This window comes from Heptranchias perlo, unplaced genomic scaffold (genome assembly GCF_035084215.1).
Source record: "Heptranchias perlo isolate sHepPer1 unplaced genomic scaffold, sHepPer1.hap1 HAP1_SCAFFOLD_668, whole genome shotgun sequence".
Taxonomy (NCBI): Eukaryota; Metazoa; Chordata; class Chondrichthyes; order Hexanchiformes; family Hexanchidae; genus Heptranchias; species Heptranchias perlo.
In genome coordinates this window covers 47,292-72,493 of record NW_027139697.1, presented here as the reverse complement: position 1 = coordinate 72,493, position 25,202 = coordinate 47,292, and the positions used below count along the sequence as shown (strand labels likewise).

Genomic DNA, 25,202 nt, shown 5'->3' with positions numbered 1-25,202 from the left:
CCCTCATCTATCTTCTTGGTTACCCCTTCAAAAAACTCAGTCAAATTCGTGAGACATGATTTTCCACTCACAAAACCATGCTGACTGTTCCTAATCAGTCCCTGCCTCTCCAAATGCCCGTCGATCCTGTCTCTCAGAATACCCTCTAACAACTTACCCACTACAGATGTCAGGCTCACCGGTCTGTAGTTCCCAGGCTTTTCCCTGCTGCCCTTCTTAAACAAAGGCACAACATTTGCTACCCTCCAATCTTCAGGCACCTCACCTGTAGCTGTCGATGATTCAAATATCTCTGCTAGGGGACCCGCAATTTCCTCCCTAACCTCCCATAACGTCCTGGGATACATTTCATCAGGTCCCGGAGATTTATCTACCTTGATGCGCGTTAAGACTTCCAGCACCTCCCTCTCTGTAATATGTACACTCCTCAAGACATCACTATTTATTTCCCCAAGTTCCCTAACATCCATGCCGTTCTCAACCGTAAATACTGATGTGAAATATTCATTTAGGATCTCACCCATCTCTTGTGGTTCCGCACATAGATGACCTTGTTGATCCTTCAGAGGCCCTACTTTCTCCCTAGTTACTCTTTTGCCCTTTATGTACTTGTAGAAGCTCTTTTGATTCTCCATTGCCTTATCTCATGTCCCCTTTTTGCCCTCCTGATTTCTCTCTTAAATAGTCATAGCATCTCACATCTCTCGTCATATCTACAGTTTCACATCCCTGGCATCATCCTGATGAATCTACACTATACACTCTCTATGGCTTTAATTTCCTTTCTATGATGGAGCACCCAAAATTGCACACAGTAATCTAACTATGACCTAATCATTGATTTGTACAAATTCATCATTACTTCTTTCCTCTTGCACTCTATGCCCCCATTTATAAAATCCCAAATTATATTGGCTCTTTTATTTACCTACACTCATTTTCAGGGAATGATCTATTTGAGCACCTGGGTCATTATGTTTACCCACACCATTCCGTGTCTTTCCATTGGGTGTATACTCCAATGCTTTGTTTTTTTTATTGCGCCTTTGTGAAGCACTTTGAGATGTTTTTCTACATTAAAGGTGCTATATAAATGAACATTTTTGTTCATTCTCCCAAAATATATTGCACCGCACTTGCATTAAATTGCATTGACCACCTGTATGCCCTTTCCACTAATGTTTCTGTGTTTTCCTGAAGTCATTTACAGTCCTGATCACTGTTTGTCAACCTCCTTTTGCGTTGTCAGCACATTTCGAGATTGTGTTCCCTATATCCAAATCATCTATTCAACCAACACTTTTCCAGTCTGAGCAATACCCATTTGACCTAACTATTCCTTTTCAGTCTAAACACATTTCTATTCCTGTAGCTGCATTTCCTTTTCCACCATACACCTGAATTCTTCTAACTAGAGTCTTGAGACACCTTAATGAGTGCATTCTAAAAATCCATAAAGACTAATTTATTATAGTCCCTTTATCTAGCCAATCAATCACTTCTTCAAAACAACTCAAGTTTGACAAACATGACTTGCCTTTAACAAATCTGTGCTGGCTGTTCTTGATTAACTCATGCATTTCCAAATGCTCACTAATTTTATCTTGTTTATGGATTACAAGAGGTTGCCTGTTACTGATGTTATGCTAACTAGCCTTTGGCTACCTGGTTTATTCTTCTCTCTTGAACAAAGGTCTTACAATGGCTACTCTCCAGTCCCATGGTACAATTTACTTATTTAAGGTGGATTGAATGATTCTGTCCATGGTCTCTACTATCTCCTTCTTTCAACAGCCTGAGGTGACCATAGAGGAAGGATGGATTTCACAGGAACTGAACTTGTGTGAATACTAGGACCAAGGATAGAGAGAGCTGTGGGTGTGAGTTTGAACTAGTAAGCTCAGTGGTGTGTGATTAAGAGCTTTACCTTAGAGCAGATGGAGAGGAGTTAAGAATAAGTATAGTTCAGGGGTAAAGCAGTGTAAAAAGTTAGCTTGAGGAGGGTTGGGGTATGGCAAGACTTAACTTGGAACATAAGATCTTGAAAATATTGTGGGTAAAATCAAGTTTGAAATTATTTTTGTTATCCAAGCTTTCGCTTGATTGCTGCAGTTAGGGGGAAGAAAATAAACCCTGACGTCATAACACATTGAAGCCCCAGTACAATACACTGTGGAGTGGGGGAATTGCAAATTGAGTCTACAGTTCCCCAAACAGTGAGCTTCTAATCTCAGCTCAACAATAAAAAAACACGCGTATTTGATATTCCACCAAACTAGCCAGGAGATATTATAACTGCCGAGTTTTCTTGAAGTGCATTTGGGGTTATTTATCCTTACACCACATGTAATCGTTACTGATTTATTATTCATACAGTGTTTTCAGTTTTGGTATGCTTGGAATGCTAGAATACAAGGGAAATTTGAGGCCTGTTATGGGTGTAGTGACTTCCTCACACTAAGAGCGGCCATTAGCTGTCTATGGCATTGTCGTGTCAGTGAGTGGGGAGCGCCCTCTAGTGTTTTGGACTGCCAGTTATCTCTGTAATCACCAAATTTAACCTACAGGAATGCAAGTAACAAGCAGCATTGTCCAGAGTTTACCCTGTTTCGGGACGCGGGGGGTGGTGTTGCAGTTGTTAAACCATTGACGTTCATCTTTGAAAGAGATCCAGGATGAAATGAATGATGGGGGCTGTACTATTGGGTGTGAACTCCACTCCACAATATTTGGAAATGCTGTGAACAATTACTTTTTAAAAAATGTTCCCTCCACTTTTCCTCGGCCGTCTCCTACTGTCTGGTTCCACGGATGCTGGCTTCTCTGATCTGTCATCCAATTGGCTGTTCTTCAGCAGGCTGTTTGACTGTGCAGGGCATCACAGTCCAGCCCAGTCCTGTCTATCGACAGATGTGCATGTGTATGCTCTTATAGCAGGGATGGTAACCAAGAAGAGGAGACCTGGACAGCTTGTTTTTTTTCTCTCTCCAGCATGGGGACATTCAGACCAATTGCAGCATCTCTGCTGTTGCTCCAGCTGAGAACCAGATAATTCAGCACAGATCGGCAATCAAATTAGGACCTCTGGTCTGAAGATGGCATATTTTATTGCAGGAGAAACAGCAAGTGGAAGGAAGCAAAAGTGGAGAAGTTTGAGTTTGAGACGGTGGTGGTGGGGGAGTTTAGTTGCATTTTCTATTATCTGCACAGAGGGGAGGAGGAGGTTTTTAACTTTTAACTGAAAGTAACCTAACTACAACAAAGCACCATTGCTAATAAGTACTTGACCTCCTCAGTATTTTGTATCAATTATAGCCTCTGAGCAATGATTACAGGACTTCGGCGGAGCTCTGCGTAGCTCCATCTCTGGCAGTCTGTACATCACTCAGTGTGGACTTGAAACGTTTGGCCCTAAATGGTTTCAATGAGAGCAGTCAGAGGACAGTTGCTGCTCTGTGAAGTAAACATACTGAAAGGCCTGATACGTGTTCACTACCCCCAGGTGCCTAATGCAGAGGTTTCCAGGGGCTCTACACAGCACATTACTGAAGTACAAAAATTAAGCATTATATAGGCCAAGTGATGGTACAAGGATGATCCTTATGGCTAAATGTATGGTGGTGATGTTACAAGGGTGTTCTGTTATATCCTGTTGGTGATAGTGCGGAATATTTCTATGGCTAAGTGCTAAATGGTGATGGTACAAGGATGTCCTTTGTGGTGAAGTGCCTAACTATGATGATACAGAGATGATTTCTCGAGCCAACTTTCAATCAATGATGATTACTGTGGCAAAATGAATATTTGTGATGGTACAGGAATGTTCCTGATGACTGTGACTATTGGCAATTATGCAGGGACATTCTATGTGGCTGTGTCTATCAATGATGTTACTGGGACATCCCCTGTGGATGGGCGTGTATCGCTGATTGTACAGGGTGATTCCCTGTTGCTGGGTGTCTGTCGTGGATTGTACTGGGAGGTTCCCTGTTGCTAGGTGTCTATCGCTGATTGTACAGGATGATTCCCTGTTGCTGGGTGTCTGTCGTGGATTGTACTGGGAGATTCCCTGTTGCTGGGTGTCTATCGCTGATTGTACAGGATGATTCCCTGTTGCTAGTTGTCCATCGCAGATTGTACGGGGAGATTCCCTGTTGCTGGGTGTCTATCGCTGATTGTACAGGGAGATTCCCTGTTGCTGGGTGTCTATCGCTGATTGTACAGGGTGATTCCCTGTTGCTGGGTGTCTGTCGCGGATTGTACAGGGAGATTCCCTGTTGCTAGGTGTCTATCGCTGATGGTACAGGGTGATTCCCTGTTGCGAGGTGTCTATCGTGGATTGTACAGGGTGATTCCCTGTTGCTAGGTGTCTATCGCGGATTGTACAGGGTGATTCCCTGTTGCTGGGTGTCTATCGCTGATGGTACAGGGTGATTCCCTGTTGCTAGGTGTCTATCGCGGATTGTACAGGGTGATTCCCTGTTGCTGGGTGTCTATCGCTGATGGTACAGGGTGATTCCCTGTTGCTAGGTGTCTATCGTGGATTGTACAGGGTGATTCCCTGTTGCTCGGTGTCTATCGCGGATTGCACAGGGTGATTCCCTGTTGCTGGGTGTCTATCGCTGATTGTACAGGGAGATTCCCTGTTGCTAGGCGTCTATCGCTGATTGTACAGGGAGATTCCCTGTTGCTAGGTGAAAGACTTGTATTTATATAGCACCTTTCACGACCTCAGGACCCCCCAAAGCGCTTTACAGCCAATGAAGTACTTTTTGTAGTGTAGTCACTGTTGTAATGTAGGAAACACGGCAGCCAATTTGCACACAGCAAGGTCCCATAAACAGCAATGTGATAATGACCAGATAATCTGTCTTTTAATGATGTTGGTTGAGGAGATAAATATTGGCTAGGACACCGGGGATAACTCCCCTGCTGTTCTTCGAACATTGCTGTGGGATCTTTTACATTCACCTGAGATGGCAGATAGGGCCTCATCTGAAAGATGGCACCTCCAACAGTGCAGCATTCCCTCAGCACAGCATTAGCGTGTCTGCCTAGATTTGGTGCTCAAGTACAGCTTAACCCAGAAATAGTGGAGAACCAAGGGTCTAATGAGAGTGAAGAACTTAAATAATTAAGATTAGTAAAGAAAAAGTACTGGAGAAATTATTGGGACTAAAAGCCGTCAAATCCCCTGGACTTGATGGCCTACATCCTAGGATTTTATAAAAGGTGGCGAGATAGTGGATATATTGGTTTTGATCTTCCAGAATTCCTTAGATTCTGGAACGGTTCACGTGGATTGGAAGGTAGCAAATATAACACCGCCATTCAAGAGCGGAGGGAGTGAGAAAACAGGGAACTACAGGCCAGTTAGCCTGACATCAGTAGTAGGGAAAATGCTAGATTCTATTGTTAAGGAAGTAGTCACAGGGCACTTAGACAATCACAATATGATTAGGCAGAGTCAACATGGTTTTATAAAAGGGAAATCGTATTTGACAAATCTATTAGAGTTTTTTGAGGATGTAACTAGCAGGGTAGATAAGGGGGAACCAGTGGATGTAGTGTATTTAGATTTTCAAAAGGCATTCGATAAGGTGCCACGCAAGAGGTAGTTACACAAGATTAGGGCTCATGGGATGGGGGGTAATATATTAGCATGGATTGAGGATTGTTAACAGACAGAAAACAGAGTAGGAATAAACAAGTCAATTCAGATTGGCAGGCTGTAACTAGTGGGGTGCCGCAAGGATCATTGCTTGGCCCTCAGCTGTTTACGATATATATCAATGACTTAGATGAAGGGATCGAGTGTAATGTGTACAAGGTTGCTGACGATACAAAGCTCGGTGGGAAAGTAAACTGTGAGGAGGATGCAAAGGGATCAAGACAGGTTAAATGAGTGGGCGAGAAGATGGCAGACGGAGTATAATGTGGGGAAATGTGAAATTATCCACTTTGGTAGGAAGAATAGAAAAGCAGAATATTTTTTAAAAGGTGAGAGTTTAAGAAATGTTGGTAGTCAGAGGGATTTGGATGACTTTGTACACAAATCACAAAAAGTTAACATGCAGGTACAGCAAGCAATTAGGAAGGCAAATGGTATGTTAGCCTTTATTGCTAGGGAATTTGAGTATAAGAGTAAGGATGTCTTGCTGCAATTATATAGGACTCTGGTGACACCACACCTGGAATACTGTATACAGTTTTGGTCTCTTTACCTAAGGAAGGAAACACTAGCCTTGGAGATGGTGCAAGAAGATTAACTAGATTGATTCCTAGGATGAGAGGGTTTTCACCTACGAGGAAAGATTGTGTAAAATGGGCCTATATCCGCTGGAGTTTAGAAGAATGAGAGGTGATCTCATTGAAACGTATAAAACTCTGAGAGGGCTTGGCAGGGTAGATGCTGAGAGGCTGTTTCCCCTGGCTGGAGAGTCTAGAACTTGGGGTCATAGTCTCAATATAAGAGGTCGGCCATTTAGGACTGAGATGAGGAAAAATGTCACTCAGAGTTGTGAATCTTTGGAATTCTCTACCTCAGCGGACTGTGGATGCTCAGTTGTTGAGTACATTTAAGACTGAGATCGATAGATTTTTGGACACTGAGGGAATCAAGGGGTATGGGGATAGGGTGGGAGAGTAGAGTTGAGGTCTAAGGTCAGCCATGATCTTGTTGAATGGTGGAGCAGACTTGAGGGGCCGTATGGCCTATTTCTGTTCCTATTTCTTATGCTCTTATGCTCTTATGTTCTTAACCCATGTACACTCGTAATGACGAGGCACTATTAAAGGTTCATTTTTACCAATTCATTCTCTCAGGTTTTTTTCCATGTTGGGTAAAGAAAGAGAAAGAACTTGCGTTTACATAACACCTATCACAAGCTCAGGACGTCCCAAAGTACGTCACAGGCGGTGAAGTACTTTTGAAACATAGTTACTATTGTTGTAATGTAGGAAAACGCAGCAACCAATTTATGCACAGCAAGCTTCACAAATCATCTGTTTCAGGTGTTGGTAGAGGGTTAAATGTTGGTCAGGGCACCAGGAGAACTCCCCTGCTCTTCTTCAAAAAGTGCTGTGGGACCTTTTACATTCACCTGAGAGAGCAGACGGGACCTCGGTTTTAGACAAAACCATTATAAGAATTATGGACATCTTTTTACATTTTTTTTGCATTTTGTCTGGATTTTTTTGTTAAGCCGGTAATATTTTAACTTAAATAACTAGTTTGAACATCTTGTTGGAAGACTGATACCCTGCTGCCACTAGCTGTGCCTCTCAAGTAGTAGGATCAAGAATTCACATCACATCCCCACAGTAGTAATAAATTATTAAAATCCATGTCTGTTTCTGTTGTAAGCTATTGCATCCCGTGTTAGGCTGTGTTTGCAAGGTTGCTTTCTTATCGTGGGAGGAACTTCATTGTTTTTTTGATGGGATAGTTAGATGAAGTAACTGACTGAAAGATTCCTTCTCCAAAAGAGGGAACAGTTGGCAGGGAGCCCGCTTCTGGCCTGCAAGGTGTGCTTTCTGTTGATTATTACTGAGCAGTTTTGTTTCTTGGCACCCTCCCTTATTCCAACCTTGAGTCCCTTTGCTAGCCTAAATGACCTAGAACATTGTCAATCATTCTACCTGCGCCTCGATCATCCTGCTAAACCATATAATCTCCTAGCCTCCAATCCTAACTCTTATCTGTCTTCCCTTTACTGGTTCTTCTGACCACTGCCTCTGATCTGCCTCTTGCAGAATACCCTGTACCAAATCACACTCTGTAAGCCAGTTCTGTTTTATTTGCTGATGTAAGCCAGTCAGCTGGGATGGTCTTCAAAAATGTGTTTTGTGCTTTTCCTTGGACCAGTTGCTGCTTTACTCCTTTGATCCGTCTCTCTCTGCCATTGAAGTAACTGATATTCTCCCTGGTTATCTCACTGTTCCCTGATTCTGGCACTGCAACTTGCTTCAATTCTTGTGTGTTTTAAGAATAGTGTGTTGATTGTACGTGGCATCTCGATCAGTCAGAAGCATGCTAAGCCAACTTTATCTCTGCTCCTAGCCTCTGAAAGTCCACTATTTGAACTGCTAAATGTAGCTTTATTGAGACTAAGGGCCAATCACCGTCATCTTGTTCCTTCAGTCACTGCCTCATTTAGCTGCTTGTCAAAACTGTCACTTGAAACCTCTTTGAATTCTCCTTTCCATCTCTCCCATCTGCAGAAAATCATGTCTGTACCTGGAGGTTGACCTTTCTAAGAATGAGGAAGACCGTACCTATATAGGTAATCAAACATCTCAAGCAGAGCAGTCCTCTGCTGCTCTCCTAGCTTCACTGTGGGTAAGATGAGCAGATTGCAGCTCTGCATTCCTGCCCAGTTGCAGCCTGACCCCATTTTATGGGCAGCCTGTGGTACAATGACACATACATTCGCCCGACCATTGTGTCCAACTGATGTGAAGGCACCTGGAGCCATCTGAGTCAGAATTGTTGTTATTCACCTCAATCAGATATAAAGGTTTTAAAAAGAATCCTTCAGAAATGCACCTGAAGGGGATAATACTCTTATTCTTAATTTCAAGAAGCTTTGTTTCTTTTAAACTTGTAGGAAACAAATTATTCTTTCTCGATGTTTCCAATTCTCATTGGCAGCTGTCATCGCAGAACATTCTGCTTTATTGATGACAAATGTTGCAATTCAATGTCGGCATGATTATACAATCAATTCTATTTAACAGCTGATGATGAAATGCCGGAGCAGCCAGCTTTTAGTGTGCTACTATTTAAGGAGTTGCTCATTTGTTGGAGTTCTGAAGCCAAAAATAGTTCTTGCTTATCCCATGAAAGTAATTAGGACTTGTGTTTAGTCTTTATTATTTTCCTCCACTTTTTAAGTCAGATATTTAACCAGATGTTGCTGTCACAGGCTGATGAGATAATGCAAAACCTGAAATGTGATTCAAAGACTACTTATCTAATGCGTCACATTGTTCTGCTGCCGTGAACAGAGAGATTGAGAAACCAGTGAGCCTTCTGGAATACGCCACCCGTGTGCCACATTCTGTCCTGAAATCAGTCTTCAGATCATTTTTGTTCATGTGGTTTAATTTGCCAGACGTTGTAACCCTAGCCATGTAATAAGCAAAATTATAACAAACTTATTATCGCACTTTTTAAAAAAACAAACTCTTTTTTGGTTTATTTTTGCACTCATCAAAGATTGCATAGAACGACATAGAATTTACACCATTCGGCCCGACTGGTGTATGCTGGTGTTTATGCTCCACATGAGCCTCCCCCTATCCTACTTCATCTAACCCTATCAGCATATCTTTCTATTCCATTCTCCCTCGAGTGTTTATCCAGCTTCCCCTTAAATGTATCTATGCTATTCACCTCAACTACTTCCTTGTGGTAGCAAGTTCCACGTTCTAACCACTCTCTGGGTGAAGAAGTTTCTCAAATGAATTCCCTGTTGGATTTATTCGTGACTATCTTATATTTATGTTCTCTAGTTTTGGACTCCCCACAAGTGGAAACATTTTCTCCATATCTAACCAATCAAACCCTTTCATAATCTTAAAGACCTCTATCAGGTCACCACTCAGAATGATGCCCACATTCTCGTTACATTTGACATCCTTCTGCAGGTCGGTATACAATGTCCATGTCTCCAACTTTGGTACTTTCTGATTGTAAAACACAGGTAAAAATAACACAATCAGGAAGAAAAATAAACAGAGAATAATTTTTTTTTAAAAAGAAAGTCTTATCTTCAAAAAGCCCTTATAAAAATAAATGAGTGAAGTTGTGATCTTTAACTTTGTTTTTGTTGATTTATTATCTCTCTATTGATGTTTGAGCATTTTTGTACAACTGCTAAAGACCTCGTGGGAGGAGCTGCCTCTGAGGAATTAACTGAGTCCAGCAGTGGGAGGGAAGTCAATTAATATTAGAGATACAGTGATTAACCCAGCAGTGGGAGGGATGTGGTGAAGCCGCTGAAGCCCCTCAGCAATCTGGTCATTTCAGCTGCACATTATAATTGAGATTGCACAGACTGCGGGGCTCAGTAACTCCTCTGAGCCTCGGTGGTGTCAGCTGTACTTGTCATTTAAATGAAAATATTTACAAGAAAAAGATGTTTCACCTAATCAATAATGCTTTTTAGAAGGGGGACTCAATGATGATTCCTTTTTGAAAACCGAACTTTAAAACTCTGTGACGATGCAGCATTTAGTCAGAAGCTATTGAGGCTGGTTGAGACCATTAATGGACAGTCCTCACAAAACCCTTTGTGTTGACCATCCTTGGCACCTGCCTTTTTATCATTTGACTGCTACTTCTCTGCAAAGTCATCAGCATACACAGGGTCAGCTTCCACATGCACTCCAGCAACCTCCAACTCTAGCTTTCTGCCATCATCACCATCGATTCCAAACTGGTGCTGTACTCTCCGATTTCCTTAGGATCAACATCAGCAAAACCAATACAATCCCTTTTCAGCTCTATCTGGCCTCCTTTCCATCATCCTGTGCTTCAGGCTAAATCTGGTGCTAGCTTGGCCCTGAGCTAAGACTGCTTTTTAAAAATTTGTTCATGGGATGTGGGCGTCGCTGGCAAGGCCAGCATTTATTGCCCATCCCTAACTGCCCTTGAGAAGATGGTGGTGAGCCGCCTTCTTGAACCGCTGCAGTCCATGTGCTGAAGGTTCTCCCACAGTGCTGTTAGGAAGGGAGTTCCAAGATTTTGACCCAGCGATGATGAAGGAAAGGCGATATATTTCCAAGTTGGGATGGTGTGTGACTTGGAGGGGAATGTGCAGGTGTTGTTGTTCCCATGTACCTGCTGCTCTTCTTCTAGGTGGTAGAGGTCGCGTGTTTGGGAGGTGCTGTCGAAGAAGCCTTGGCGAGTTGCTGCAGTGCATCCTGTGGATGGTATACACTGCAGCCACAGTGCGCTGGTGGTGAAGGGAGTGAAAGTTTAGGGTGGTGGATGGGGTGCCACTCAAGCGGGCTGCTTTGTCCTGGATGGTGTCGAGCTTCTTGAGTGTTGTTGGAGCTGCACTCATCCAAGCAAGTGGAGAGTATTCCGTCACACTCCTGACTTGTGCCTTGCAGATGGTGGAAAGGCTTTGGGGAGTCAGGAGGTGAGTCACTCGCCGCAGAACACCCAGCCTCTGACCTGCTCTTGTAGCCACAATATTTATATGGCTGGTCCAGTTAGGTTTCTGGTTATTGGTGACTCCCAGGATGTTGATGGTGGGGGATTCGGCGATGGTGATGCCGTTGAATGTCAAGGGGAGGTGGTTAGACTCTCTCTTGTTGGAGATGGTCATTGCCTGGTACTTGTCTGGCGTGAATGTTACTTGCCACTTATCAGCCCAAGCCTGGATGTTGTCCAGGTCTTGCTGCATGCGGGCTCGGACTGCTTCGTTATTTGAGGGGTTGCGAATGGAATTGAACACTGTGCAATCATCAGTGAACATCCCCATTTCTGACCTTATGATGGAGGGAAGGTCATTGATGAAGCAGCTGAAGATGGTTGGGCCAAGGACACTGCCCTGAGGAACTCCTGCAACAATGTCCTGGGGCTGAGGTGATTGGCCTCCAACAACCACTACCATCTTTCTTTGTGCTAGGTCTGACTCCAGCCACTGGAGAGTTTTCCCCCTGATTCCCATTGACTTCAATTTTACTCGGGTCCCTTGGTGCCACACTCGGTCAAATGCTGCCTTGATGTCACTTCTGGTACATTGCCTGTTTATACCTCCAGCTGCTGAAAGCCGGATCCATATTTTTATCACTTCAAGGATTGGCCTCTGCAACTCTGTTCTTATTGACCATTCCTGTCTGCAGCCTTCACAAACTTTAACTCCTTCAAACTCTACAGCCACGTCCCGTCCCATACCACGTCCCACATGCTCATATCTACATAGGAACAGGAGTAGGCATCTCCATCTAACTGCCTTGGTTCTGTAACCCTAATACCCTTGCCTAATAAAAATATATCAATCTCAGTTTTGAAATCTTCAATTGACCCCCAGCCTCAACAGCTTTTTTGGGGTGGGGGGGATGAATTCCAGATTTCCACTACCCTCTGTGAAGAATTGCTTCCTGATATCACCCCTGAATGGCCTAGCTCTAAATTTAATGTTATCTCCCTGTCCTTGCCACATTCAACTGGCTCCCTTTGCCCCTGCAATTTGAATTCAAGGCCCCAAACTAATTTTCAAATCTGTCGACAGTTCCTCTGCACCCGAGCAGAATGATCTTCTCTGTTCCTATGTCACACATGTGCATCATCCTCTCTGCTGACACTCAATTACTGTTTGTTCCTTTTGCTCTGGTTTCAAAGATTATTCTTTCTGACACTATGGCCCTGCTGTCTGGAATTCTTTCCCCAAACCACTTTGCCATTCAACCTCCCTCCCTACCTTCCAAACCCTCTGAGAAGTAAGGTTGGAAATTGCGGAGGTACTGGCCATAATCTTCCAAACATCCTTAGTTATGGGGATGGTGCCAGAGGACTGGAGAATTGTGAATGTTACACCCTTGTTCAAAAAAGGTGTAAGGATAAACCCAGCAACTACAGGCCTGTCAGTTTAACTCGGTGGTGGGGAAACACTTAGAAACGGTAATCCAGGACAGAATTAGCAGTCACTTGGACAAGTGTGGATTGATTAGGGAAAGCTAGCACGGATTTGTTAAAGGCAAATTGTGTTTAACTAACTTGATAGAGTTTTTTTGATGAGGTAACCGAGAGGGTTGATAAGGGCAATGGGGTTGATGTGGTGTATGTGGATTTTCAAAAGGCGTTTGTTAAGGTGCTGCATAATAGGCTTGTCATCAAGATTGAAGCCCATGGAATAAAAGAGGCAGTGGCAGCATGGATACTGAATTGGCTAAGAAACAGGAAACAGAGAGTAGTGGCTGTTTTTCGGACTTGAGGGATGAGAATAGTGGTGTTCCCCAGGGGTCGGTACTAGGACCACTGCTTTTCTTGGTATATATTAATGATTTGGACTTGGTTGTACAAGGCACAATTTCCAAATTTGCAGATGACACAAAACTTGGAAGTGTAGTGAACAATGAGGAGGATAGTGATAGACTTTAAGAGGATATAGACAGGCTGCTGGCATGGGTGGACACGTGGCAGATGAAATTTAACGCAGAAAAATGCGAGGTGATATATTTTGGTAGGAAGAATGAGGAGAGGCAATATAAACTAGAGGGCACAATCTAAAAGAGGCACAGGAACAGAGAGATCTGGGGGTATGTGTACACAAATCGTTGAAGGTGGCAGGACAGGTTGAGAAAGCAGTTAAAAAAGCATATGGGATCCTGGCCTTTATAAAGAGAGGCATAGAATACAAAAGCAAGGAAGTCATGATGAACCTTTATAAAACACTGGTTCGGCCACAATTGGAGTGTTGTGTCCTGTTCTGGGCACCGCATTTTAGGAAAGATGTGAAGGCCTTAGAGAGAGCGCAGAAGAGATTTACTAGAATGATTCCAGGGATGATGGACCGCAGGAGTCGGTGCTGGGTCCCCAACTCTTTACAATCTATATTAACGATTTGGAGGAGGGGACCGAGTGTAACATATCAAAGTTTGCAGATGATACAAAGATGGGAGGGAAAGTAGAGAGTGAGGAGGACATAAAAAACCTACAAGGGGATATAGACAGGCTGGGTGAGTGGGCGGAGATTTGGCAGATGCAATACAATATTGGAAAATGTGAGGTTATGCACTTTGGCAGGAAAAATCAGAGAGCAAGTTATTATCTTAATGGCGAGAAACTGGAAACTACTGCAGTACAAAGGGATCTGGGGGTCCTAGTGCAAGAAAATCAAAAAGTTAGTATGCAGGTGCAGTAGGTGGTCAAGAAGGCCAACGAAATGTTGGCTTTTATTGCTCGGGGGATAGAATATAAAAACAGGGAGGTATTGCTGCAGTTATATAAGGTATTGATGAGACTACACCTGGAATACTGCATACAGTTTTGGTGTCCAAACATAAGAAAAATCATACTTGCTCTCGAGGCAGTACAAAGAAGGTTCACTCGGTTAATCCCGGGGATGAGGGGGTGGACATATGAGGAGAGGTTGAGTAGATTGGGACTCTACTCATTGGAGTTCAGAAGAATGAGAGGCGATCTTATTGAAACATATAAGATTGTGAAGGGGCTTGATCGGGTGGATGCGGTAAGGATGTTCCCAAGGATGGGTGAAACTAGAACTAGGGGGCATAATCTTAGAATAAGGGGCTGCTCTTTCAAAACTGAGACGAGAAGAAACTTCTTCACTCAGAGGGTAGTAGGTCTGTGGAATTTGCTGCCCCAGGAAGCTGTGGAAGCTACATCATTGAATAAATTTAAAACAGAAATAGACAATTTCCTAGAAGTAAAGGGAATTAGGGGTTACAGGGAGCGGGCAGGAAATTGGACATGAATTTAGATTTGAGGTTAGGATCAGATCAGCCATGATCTTATTGAATGGCGGAGCAGGCTCGAGGGGCCAATTGGCCTACTCCTGCTCCTATTTCTTATGTTCTTATGTTTAGTTACGTGGATAGACTGGAGAAGCTGGGGTTGTTCTCCTTGGAGCAGAGACGGTTGCGAGGAGATTTGATAGAGGTATTCAAAATCATGAAGGGTCTAGACAGAGTAGATAGAGAGAAACTCTTCCCATTGGTGGAAGGGTCAAGAACCATAGAGCATAGATTTAAGGTGATTGGCAAAAGAACCAAAGATGATATGAGGAAAAACCGTTTTAACACAGCGAGTGGTTAGGATCTGGAATGTGCTGCCAGGGGTGGGTGGTGGAGGCAGATTCAATCATGGCTTTCAAAAGGGAATTGACTAAGTAATGGAAAGGAAAAAATTTGCAGGTCTACGGGGATAGGGTGGGGAGTGGGATTAGCTTGATTGCTCTTGCATGCAGCCGGCATGGACTCGAAGGGCTGAATGGCCTCCTTCCATGCTGCAACCTTTCTATGATTCATTGACTTTGCCTTTGGTCTCTAGTCCGTGCTGTTACATGCTCCGAGATATTTCATTGTGTGTGGAGAGCTGTAGAAACACTGACTCATTCCATTTTGCCAATCTCTTTAAGTATATTCTTGTGCTGACTTGCCTCTCCATATTCCTCAATACAGTACCAGCTTCTATCCATTATGCAACACAGAAAAAGTTGGGTTTACTCTAACTGCTGCTCACCTTTGCGTTCTTCTGTAAACACTGTCAAACTGGAATGAAAAATCCTTTTTAAAACTGTTGTAATTTGTTATTCAAAGTGTCATGAAGTGCTTCGGGGTTTGGATTTCACAGGCAAGCAGAGCTTGGATTCTTTTGTTTATCACGCAGGCACACTTGCATGCTCACGCACATACCTACACTATTACTGCAGAACGACAGTCCTCTTTAGTGACTTTGCACCATGTTTCATCGGGTGACTTTCCCATGCTCTCCTGCATAGAAGTTCGTATCCAGTTGTTCTTCGACCAGACAAGGCATCAACAACTTGCATTTATATCGAGCCCTTCAGGCAGAAGAATGACTCGAGGCTCAAAGTGGGAGAGAACACCACTGAGTAGAAGGTGGGAATGGTTAAGCAGGCAGAAGTAAGCCCAAGGTTGAAGAGCTGGACTTTTCAGAGGCTTTTGAAGGAAGACTCAATGACATGGTGGAGCGGTTTTCGGCGAAAATTTCATAGGGCAGGGGCGAAGTGACAGAAGCTGGATGGAGTGGAGGTAGCTGGAGGAGATGGATTATAGACAAGAATTGAAGGAGTGGAGGGAGCAGCAGGAGATGGGTTATAGACAAGAATTGAAGGAGATGAGGGAGCAGCAGGAGATGGGTTATAAACAAGAGTTGAAGGCGTGGAGGGAGCAGCAGGGACATACTGTTGGGAGAAGATTCCTCAGATAAAATGAGGTGGATGGATTTGAAAATGAGAAGTGTATTTTGAAGTTGCTGCACCAGAGGACCAGTGAGCTAGTGGAGCTTGGCAAAGACCTGAGTGAAACATCAAAGAACACTGAAACATAAAACAGTACAGCAGCTTCAAACTGTACCCGATTAGAAAGAGAAATAAGGGTCAGACCAAAAGGGAGCTTTGTACCTAGGGGTGGATTTTTATCCAAGTAGTGAGGGAGGTCTTATCATCTTCATTCTTCCTCATTGGTTCAGCCTCTGCATACAGATGTATGGTAATGCACATAGGAACAACAAACCCTTGCATTTATGGAGCACCTTTAATGTAGAAAAATGTCCCAAGGAGCTTCGCATGTCGATTGCATAGAAGGGTCTCTACTGGCAGAGGCTGAAAAGGATTTGGAAGTGGCTCAGTGATTATACCTTTACAATTGTGACTACAATTGAAAAGTACCTCATTGACTGGTGCCAGAAATATTTTAGCAGAACTACATATAGCTCCTGATATAGTGTAAGACATACAAGCTTGGTGTGCAGCTGTTGCGTTAGGAGCCTTCCACGCTTATCATTTTCACAAGAATGTAAATAACCTTCTGGGCGCCCCAATGACTCTATGTACATATACTAAACAGATCAGGAAGGTGGCAGGCTCCGAGCCTTGACTGTGCTTGGTTAGTTGGTCTCAGCTGGAGCAACAGTTGGGCCACCACAGTTGTCCTCATGACCTCAGCTTGGGGCTGGCGCATCAACCCAGGTCATGATCCTGCTAGTTATACAGCGACCACTGCTGGAAAATTTGCTTGGGTGAGGACAGGATTGGGCTTGACTGTGATTCTTCTAGTAGTTGAGTAGCTACCAAGGCTATTTTGGGCTCTCGTGAGCAATGAGTCACTTGAGCGAGGTACTGGAGGGCGACAGACATGCGTGGAACAGTACTCCAGCATGAGGCAGAGCCTTCAGTGGGGGAGGGGAGGGAAGAGGAGAGCAACTTTAGTCAAAAGTGGGAGAGGACACCACTGAGTAGAAGGTGGAAAAGGTTAAGCGGGAGGTGGGCTTTTTAGAGGCTTTTGAAGGAGGACTCCGATTGGCACGGTGGAGTGGTCTCCAAACACAATATAATGTCTCTTCCCTCCTAAAATCAGGCTGTTTAAAAAAAAGTTTCGCCAATAGATTCTTATGAAATGACAACTATTTTGGGCAACTCTTTATTGTACACTAAAAAAATTATTATAGAAAAGGTACAGCACAGAAGGGGGCCATTCGGCCTATCGTGTCTGTGCCGGCTCGAAGAACAATCAGGTGCTCATTCTAATCCCACCTTCCAGCACCCGGTCCGTAGCCCTGCAGCTTACAGCACTTTAGGTGCAGGTCCAGGTACTTTTTCAAAGAGTTGAGGGTCGTTGCCTCCACCACCAATTTGGGCAGCGAATTCCATACACCCACAACCCTCTGGGTAAAAAAGTTTTTCCTCATGTCCCCTCCAATCCTTCCGCCAATCAGCTTAAATCTATGTCCTCTCGTTCTTGAACTCTCTGCTAGGGGAAACAGGTACTTCCTGTCTACTCTATCTAGGCCCCTCATAATTTTGTACACCTCAATCGAGTCTCTCCTCAGCCTCCTCTGCTCCAAGGAAAACAACCCCAGCCTATCCAATCTCTCCTCATAGCTGCAATTTTCAAGCCCTGGCAACATTCTTGTAAATCTTCTCTGCACTCTCTCCAGAGCAATTACGACCTTCCTGTAATGTGGTGACCAGAACTGCGCACAATACTCCAGCTGTGGCCTTACCAGCGTTTTACACAGTTCCATCATTACATCCCTGCTTTTGTATTCTATACATCGGCTAACAACGGAGAGCGTTCCGTATGCCTTCTTCACAACCTTATCTACCTGTACTGCCACCTTCAGGGACCTGTGCATATGCACTCCAAGGTCTCTCACTTCCTCTACCCCTCTCAATATATTCCCGTTTACTGCGTATTCCCTTTTACTGTTTGCCCTCCCGAAGTGCATTACCTCACACTTCTCCGGGTTGAACTCCATTTGCCACTTTTCCGCCCACTCCACCAACCCATTGATATCTTCTTGGAGTCCACAGCTATCCTCTTCACTGTCAACTACACGGCCAATTTTTGTGTCATCTGCAAATTTGCTAATCATACCCCCACATTCAAGTCCAAATCATTAATATATACCACAAACAGCAAGGGACCCAACACTGAGCCCTGTGGCACACCACTGGAAACGGATTTCCATTCGCAAAGACATCCATCGACTTTTACCCTTTGTTTCCTGTTACTGAGCCAATTTTGGATCTAATTCGCTACATTTCCCTGTATCCCATGGGCTTTTACCTTTCTGACCAGTCTGCCATGTGGGACCTTGTCAAATGCCTTACTAAAATCGATGTAGACAATATCCACTGCACTACCCTCACCAATCCTCCATGTCACTTCCTCAAAGAATTAAATCAGATTTGTAAGGCATGACCTTTGCTGAACAAATCTATGCTGACTATCCCTGATTAAACCATGCCTTTCTAAGTGACAGAATCAATACTGAGAGATAGGATAAGCTAATAGTTTGCCCACCACCGAGGTAAGTCTGACCGGCCTATAATTGTTCGGCCTTTCCCTCGTACCCTTTTTAAACAACGGTTCCTACGTTTGCAGTCTTCCAGTCCTCTGGTACCTCCCCTGTATCTAGTGAGGATTGGAAAATGATCCTCAGAGCATCCGCTATTTCCTCCCTGGCTTCCTTCAATAGCCCAGGAAACAATCCATCCGGCCCTGGTGACTTATCAACTTTCAAGGATTCCAGTCCCTCTCGTTATGTTTACCTTATCCAATAATGCGCACCTCTCCTCTTTAACTACTACATCTGGATCATCCATTTCCTTTGTGAATATGGAGACAAAATATTCATTTAAAGCCATACCCACATCCTCTGCTTCTACACCCAAGTTACCCTTATCATCCCTGATAGATCCCATCTTTTCCTTAGCTAGCCTCTTGTTCTTAATGTACTGATAAAACATCTTTGGGTTTTCTTTAACCTTACTAGCTAATATTTTTTCATGTCCTTTCTTTGCTTTCCTTATTTCCTTTTTTACATCATCCCTGTACTTTCTATACTCCTCTAGGTTTTCTGCAGTATTTAGCTTTCTGTGACAGTCATAAGCTTTCTTTTTCTGCTTTATCTTGCCCTATATAGTTCTAGACAACCAGGGGGCTCTAAATTTGCCAGTGCCACCCTTTTTCTTTGAGGGGACGTGTCTGCACATTGTACCCGTAGGATTTCACTTTTTAGTGCCTCCCTCTGGCTTGCCACTGATTTCTCCTCAAGTAGTTGTGTCTAGTCCATTTCTGCCAAATCACCTCTTAGTTCTGTAAAATTTGTCTTCTCTCAATTTAAAATGTTTACTCCTGATTTAACTCTGTACTTTTCCATAATAATGCTAAAACTAACTGAATTGTGGTCACTATCCCCAATATGGTCACCCACAGTCACTTCACCCACTTGCCCGTCTTCATTTCCCAGGACTAAATCTAGAATTGCATCCCCTCTTGTTGGGCTTGTCACGTACTGGCTAAAAAAGTTCTCCTGGACACCAGTCAAGAATTTTGCGCCCTCTGTGCCCCTCACACTGTTTGAATCCCAGTTGATGTTAGGGTAGTTGAAGTCCCCTATTATTATTGCCCTCTTATTTTTGCACTCAGAAATTTGCCTACATATTTGTTCTTCTATCTCCCTTTTGCTATTCGGGTGTCTATAGTACACTCCTCGTAGTGTGACTGCCTCTTTTTTATTTTTTAGCTCAACCTATATGCCCTCGATTGATGATCCATTTAGCATATCATCCCTTCTCACAACTGTAATTGATTCTTTAACCAATAATGCTACCCCCCCCCCTCCTTTTTTATCACCCACTCTATCCTGCCTGAAAACTCTATATCCAGGGATATTGAGCTGCCAATTATCCCCCTCTTTAAGCCAGGTTTCTGTTATAGCAATGGTATCATGCTGCCATGTGTCTATCTGTGCCCTTAGCTCATCTGCTTTGTTTGTAATACTCCTTGCATTGAAGTATGTACCCTTTAACCCCGTCAAATTCCTGTGCTGAACACTATTTAACCTTTGCTTCTTTTGCCTTTCTGAGTCGCTAACTACTTTTCTGCTTCCCGTTTCCTGGTCTGAATTTATCCTATCCCTTTGGTTCCCATCTCTCTGCCATACTAGTTTAAACCCTCCCCAACTGAACTAGCAAATGCCCCCGCGAGGCTATTGGTCCCGGTTCTGCTTGGGTGCAACCCGTCCAGCTTGTACAGGTCCCGCCTTTCCCAGAATCGGTCCCAATGCCTCAGGAATTTAAAACCCTCCCTCCTACACCATCTCTCAAGCCATGCATTCATCTGGTCTGTTCTCCTATTTCTGCTCTCTCTAGCATGTAGCATTGGGAGTAATCCTGAGATTACTACCTTAGAGGTCCTGCTTTTTAATTTATTTCCTAACTCCCTATATTCTGCTTGCAGGACCTCATCCTTTTTTTTTACTGATGTCGTTGGTACCGATATGGACCACGACTTCTGGCTGTTCACCCTCCCCCTTCAGAATGTCCTGCAGCCGTTCTGTGACATCCTTGACCCTAGCACCAGGGAGACAACATACCATCCTGGAGTCACGTCAGCGGCCGCAGAAACGCCTATCTGTTCCCCTTACGATAGAATCCCCTATCACTATTGCTCTCCCATTCTTTTTCCTCCCCTCCTGTGCACTCGTGGTGCCACGGTCTTGCTCTTGCTGCATTCCCCTGATAAGCCATCTCCCCCAACAGTATCCAAAGCGGAATATCTGTTTGAGAGGGAGATGGCCCCAGGGGACTCCTGCTCTACCTGCCTAGTCCTTTTACTCTGCCTGGCGGTCACCCATTTCCTTTCTGCCTGCATAATCTTTACCTGCGGTGTGACTACCTCACTGAACGTGCTATCCACGATAATCTCAGCATCGCGGATGCTCCACAGTGAATCCACCCGCAGCTCCAGCTTCGAAATGCGGTTAGCCAGTAGCTGCAGTTGGACACACTTCCTGCACACATGGTTGCCAGGGTCATCCGTTGGAAAATGTAACGGAACTTGTAACTTAACTCTTAAAAGGTACTCAGTAATCATCCTACACAATTATTTATCCAGTAATTGGTTGAATTCCAAGCTTTATCTGATTTGCCACTGGGTTTGGGTGAGGGACTTTTGCCTGCTGTTGCTGATGTCTGAGACACAAATTCATCCTGAAATGAAATCCTTATTTGTAGTACCATTGCCATGGTACAACTGTTGATGTCTTTGAGGGTTAACATGTCTTGAGTATTTCTTATAAGTTGAGTGACTTTGGATCAGGAATGTCTGGAGGCAGGCATGATCTAACTTACTATGAGCAATGCCACAGGAGGTGTGTAGTACAGAAATAATGTTACATCTAGCCTGTGTTTTGCCTGTCGTTCTTCCTGCATCCCACATCAAGCACCATATCTGCATAGACTTAACTGTGAGCAGGGTGAGTCTTAAAAAGAGGTGGATCAAATGAGCATGTTAAGTACAAAAAAATTAGCTGCGATTTGTTTTGGGGGGGCAGTCGGAGAGGGAAATTGAGCGGTGAATCTAAGGCAAAACCTGTTTGTGTGAAACGACATCCGATCACTGTGGGTGATACTTGGTGTGGAGATGAAACTTGTGCTGTTTTAAAACCTGTTCTTTTCTTGTTGCAGGGACATCAAACCAGACAACATTCTTCTGGATGTGAACGGGCACATCCGGCTGGCGGACTTTGGCTCCTGTCTCAAGCTCATGGAAGATGGGACAGTAAGTTATGAGAAACTGTTTTATTAACTTTTGCTGCATTTGTACTTATTAAGACAAGAGATGTGAACACTGGGAATAAAATATTTTCCAGCATTTTTATATCTGAGTTCGGGTACATGTTTTGGATGCAGAGTAAAGCTCCCTGACATGCCTTAACCCATACCTCTGTAGAGTTTTCCCCCTCCTCTCGACCTCCAATCATCCTCCCTCCCCCCACCTCATTGTATTCGAGTGACTTTCCATTTCCCACACCAGCTGTCCGCAAGATCTTGCTCCGTGCTGCGGGGCCCCCGATCTCAGGGCTGTCAAATGCTGCGTGCAGCCAAGAAAGTGTGGGGCCGTTCCAACTGTGGCACTTTGATTAAGTAATGCATACTCTGTTTTATTATCCATTTCGATTTATAATAGTAACAAAAATACCTCACTAAAACACACAGGGAGTGAAACATTACACAAAGCACCAGTTCAAAAAGTCAGCCAGCTGGGTATTGTCAGAATAAAATGCCTCTTATTCTAAATACCTGACTAGCTATTGTTTTCAACCAGTGTTATATGTTATGTTGCACTCAGTTTGTGTGTTAATATTTGGGCTTGTAGCACCTGCAATTAAACAAATACTGTGTGTATATATATATATATATATATATAAAAAATGTATAATTTTTTTTTTACAGTGTTTAAGTATAACCTTTGTGGCAGCAATGTGCCTACCTTTGGCAGGTTGAGCTAGTTGGGCTAAATGGCCTCTCTCAACTGTACTTATCTTTGTGATATACTCACGTCAAGTTCCTTTTTCATTCCAGCGAACGATTTCTCTACTCAGCAAGGATCAGGTAACCCAGGCAGGCAGCACGTGTGTGTCTCACGCTCGCGCCTTCCACTCTGAGCACTGGGGACCACGCTGCACATTACCAATACCACAACCCAGACACAAGGCAGAAATATACCAGCACCACAGCCACCACACGTTTGCTTGTGCACTCACTCACTCACTCACTCACTCACTCACTCTCTATCACGCACGCACACGCACGCACGCACACACACACACACACACACACACACACACACACACACACACACCCTCCCCCACCACCACCTTTACCAGGACTAAACACCGTGCTCACACAGCCTTTTACCAGGACTACAGACTGGACATGCGTGGTTGGACCAGCACTACAACTGAGACAGACGGACAGAGGAACACACAGACTTCATGCACTCTGCCCTTTAAAAGCACCTTAGACCTGACATGGACGCCTTACACTTTGCTGGCTCTACACTCTTGAGGTGTACCCTTGCACGCAAGCTTACTATGTACTTCACCAGCACTGATGTTCATTCCCTCTTGCACATGCATGTGCACACACACCTTTTTCAGCAGTACTGCCCTGACACGGCTGGGTACACAAGCTGCATTTTGCCAGCAACATGTGTCTGCTGCACACTATTCGTATAATTCATCACGTACTAAATTCTCAGTGAAGCCTTTTAATAATTCATTTTTCTTCTAATATTTCATAGAAAACTTCACCTCTGTATACTGATACATGTGTACAGATATAGAGACTTGGTGCTTATCCCATTGTTGCAAATTGGAAAGCATATCACAGCTTCTGTAGCACAAGCAAATATTATCTTAATCGGGATCAGCACCAGCAGTTAATTTGTGGTGGTGAAGATTCTTCAGTTGAACACTGAAAGAGAAATGTTATTTTTAAGTACTAAAATACAAGTGTGCCCTTCAATTCCCACACTGTATCCTGAGCCACAAAGTTGCATGTTTTTGCTGGTTTTGAGATGCTTTTGCTCACTGTCCGCTGAGTTATTTCTGCTCAGAGTGCTTGTTGCTACTGGATTCTCCTCTTCCCTCTGAGTCTTGTACCCAACTTGAATGGACAGAGGCAAAACGGTATTTTGACATATTTCACTGCGACTTATTGGACCATAATAGGACTGGCACTTTTCTTTCAAGCCACAGAGATTTTTATAGCAGGTGGTTTCTGTGTGCAGACTACGGTGATATAACTTTGAATTTGGCCATGTAAGTTGCCAAGGCTCCTTCGGCAGCACCTCTCAAACCCGTGACCTCCACCACCTAGAAGGACAAGGGCATCAGGTGCATGGGAACACAGTCACCTCCATCACCATGTTCCCCTCCAAATCGCACACCATCCTGACTTGGAAATATATCGCCGTTCATCATCGTTGGGTCAAAATCCTGGAACTCCCTACCTAACAACATTGTGGGAGCACCTTCACCACACGGACTGCAGCGGTTCAAGAAGAAGGCTCACCATCACCTTCTCAAGGGCAATTAGGGATGGGCAATAAATGCTGGCCTTGTCAACGACGCCCATATCCCCAGAATGAATTAAAAAATGTTAGGTTTTGCTCTTGAAATGGATGAGTCACTGATCCGCCACACGTTCTGTAACGTGGACTCCTGTTCATACATTGTTAAATGTGATATTTATTGATTTTTGTAATATGTTAATGCCGGCACTCTTCTTGAAAACTATCTACTATTTTGAGAAAGGTGATTTTGGGCAGTTGAGGGAAAATCTGCTGTTTCTGGAGAGCTGCTGTTATGAAGCTGGGTGAAGTATATATATCCTACCAAAACAGCATGTAACTGTTACTAACGGGCACACCAGCCCTAGAATATGATGCTGTTAATATCAAAGAAACAACTTCCATTTATATAGTGTCTTTCACGTCCTCAGGACATCCCAAGCAGCAATTGAATATATAACCAGTTAATCTATTTTGGGGGTGTTGGTTGGAAGAGGAATATTGGCCAGGACATCTGGAGGACTCCCTGCTCTTCCTCAAGTAACGCCATGGTATCTTTTACGTCACTTGAACAGGCAGACAGGGAGTCGGTCTAATGCCTCATTGGAAAGATGGGACCTCTGACAGTGCAACACTCTTTCAGTACTGCACTGAAATGCCAGCCTGTGTTCAAGTGGAGGCTTGAAATCTCAACCTTCTGACTCAGAGGCAAAAATTCTACACTGAGCCTAATTCTCAAGGGCAATTAGGGATGGGCAATAAATGCCGGCCTCGCCAGCGACGCCCACATCCCATGAACGAATTTTAAAAAAAGCCAAGGCTGGCACTGTAAATTGAAGTAAACCACGTTAATAGTGGCTTGACTGTGATGGCCAATTTGCCTGTTGACAGTCACTCTTTTGGCTCAATTGTACAGAATGGTCAGTTGGGTGAACTTACCAGAGGGCCTATGAACCCATATTCCAGCAAGGAGTTGGTGCTTTCATGTGGGGAGGGTTTAATAAATCAGTATAAATGGAATGCTTTCATCAAGGTAGGCCCACGTGGGGCGAACACTGCGCCTGGATTATGTTAGTGAGTCACTGTGAAAATTAAATTTTAGGTAAGTCGGTTGC

At 43.9% G+C, this 25,202-nt stretch overlaps 1 protein-coding gene across 1 annotated transcript in view; it reads left to right on the top strand.

The window, feature by feature from the left end:
- Window positions 1-25,202, top strand: part of LOC137318230 (serine/threonine-protein kinase MRCK alpha-like) — a gene marked incomplete at its 3' end in the record, with an annotated part of 94,541 nt that overhangs the window by 23,820 nt on the left and 45,519 nt on the right. The window contains exons 2-3 of the mRNA XM_067981161.1: window positions 21,699-21,792; window positions 22,596-22,625. Coding sequence (XP_067837262.1) covers window positions 21,699-21,792; window positions 22,596-22,625 — 124 coding nt within the window. The remainder of the gene's footprint in view (window positions 1-21,698; window positions 21,793-22,595; window positions 22,626-25,202) is intronic.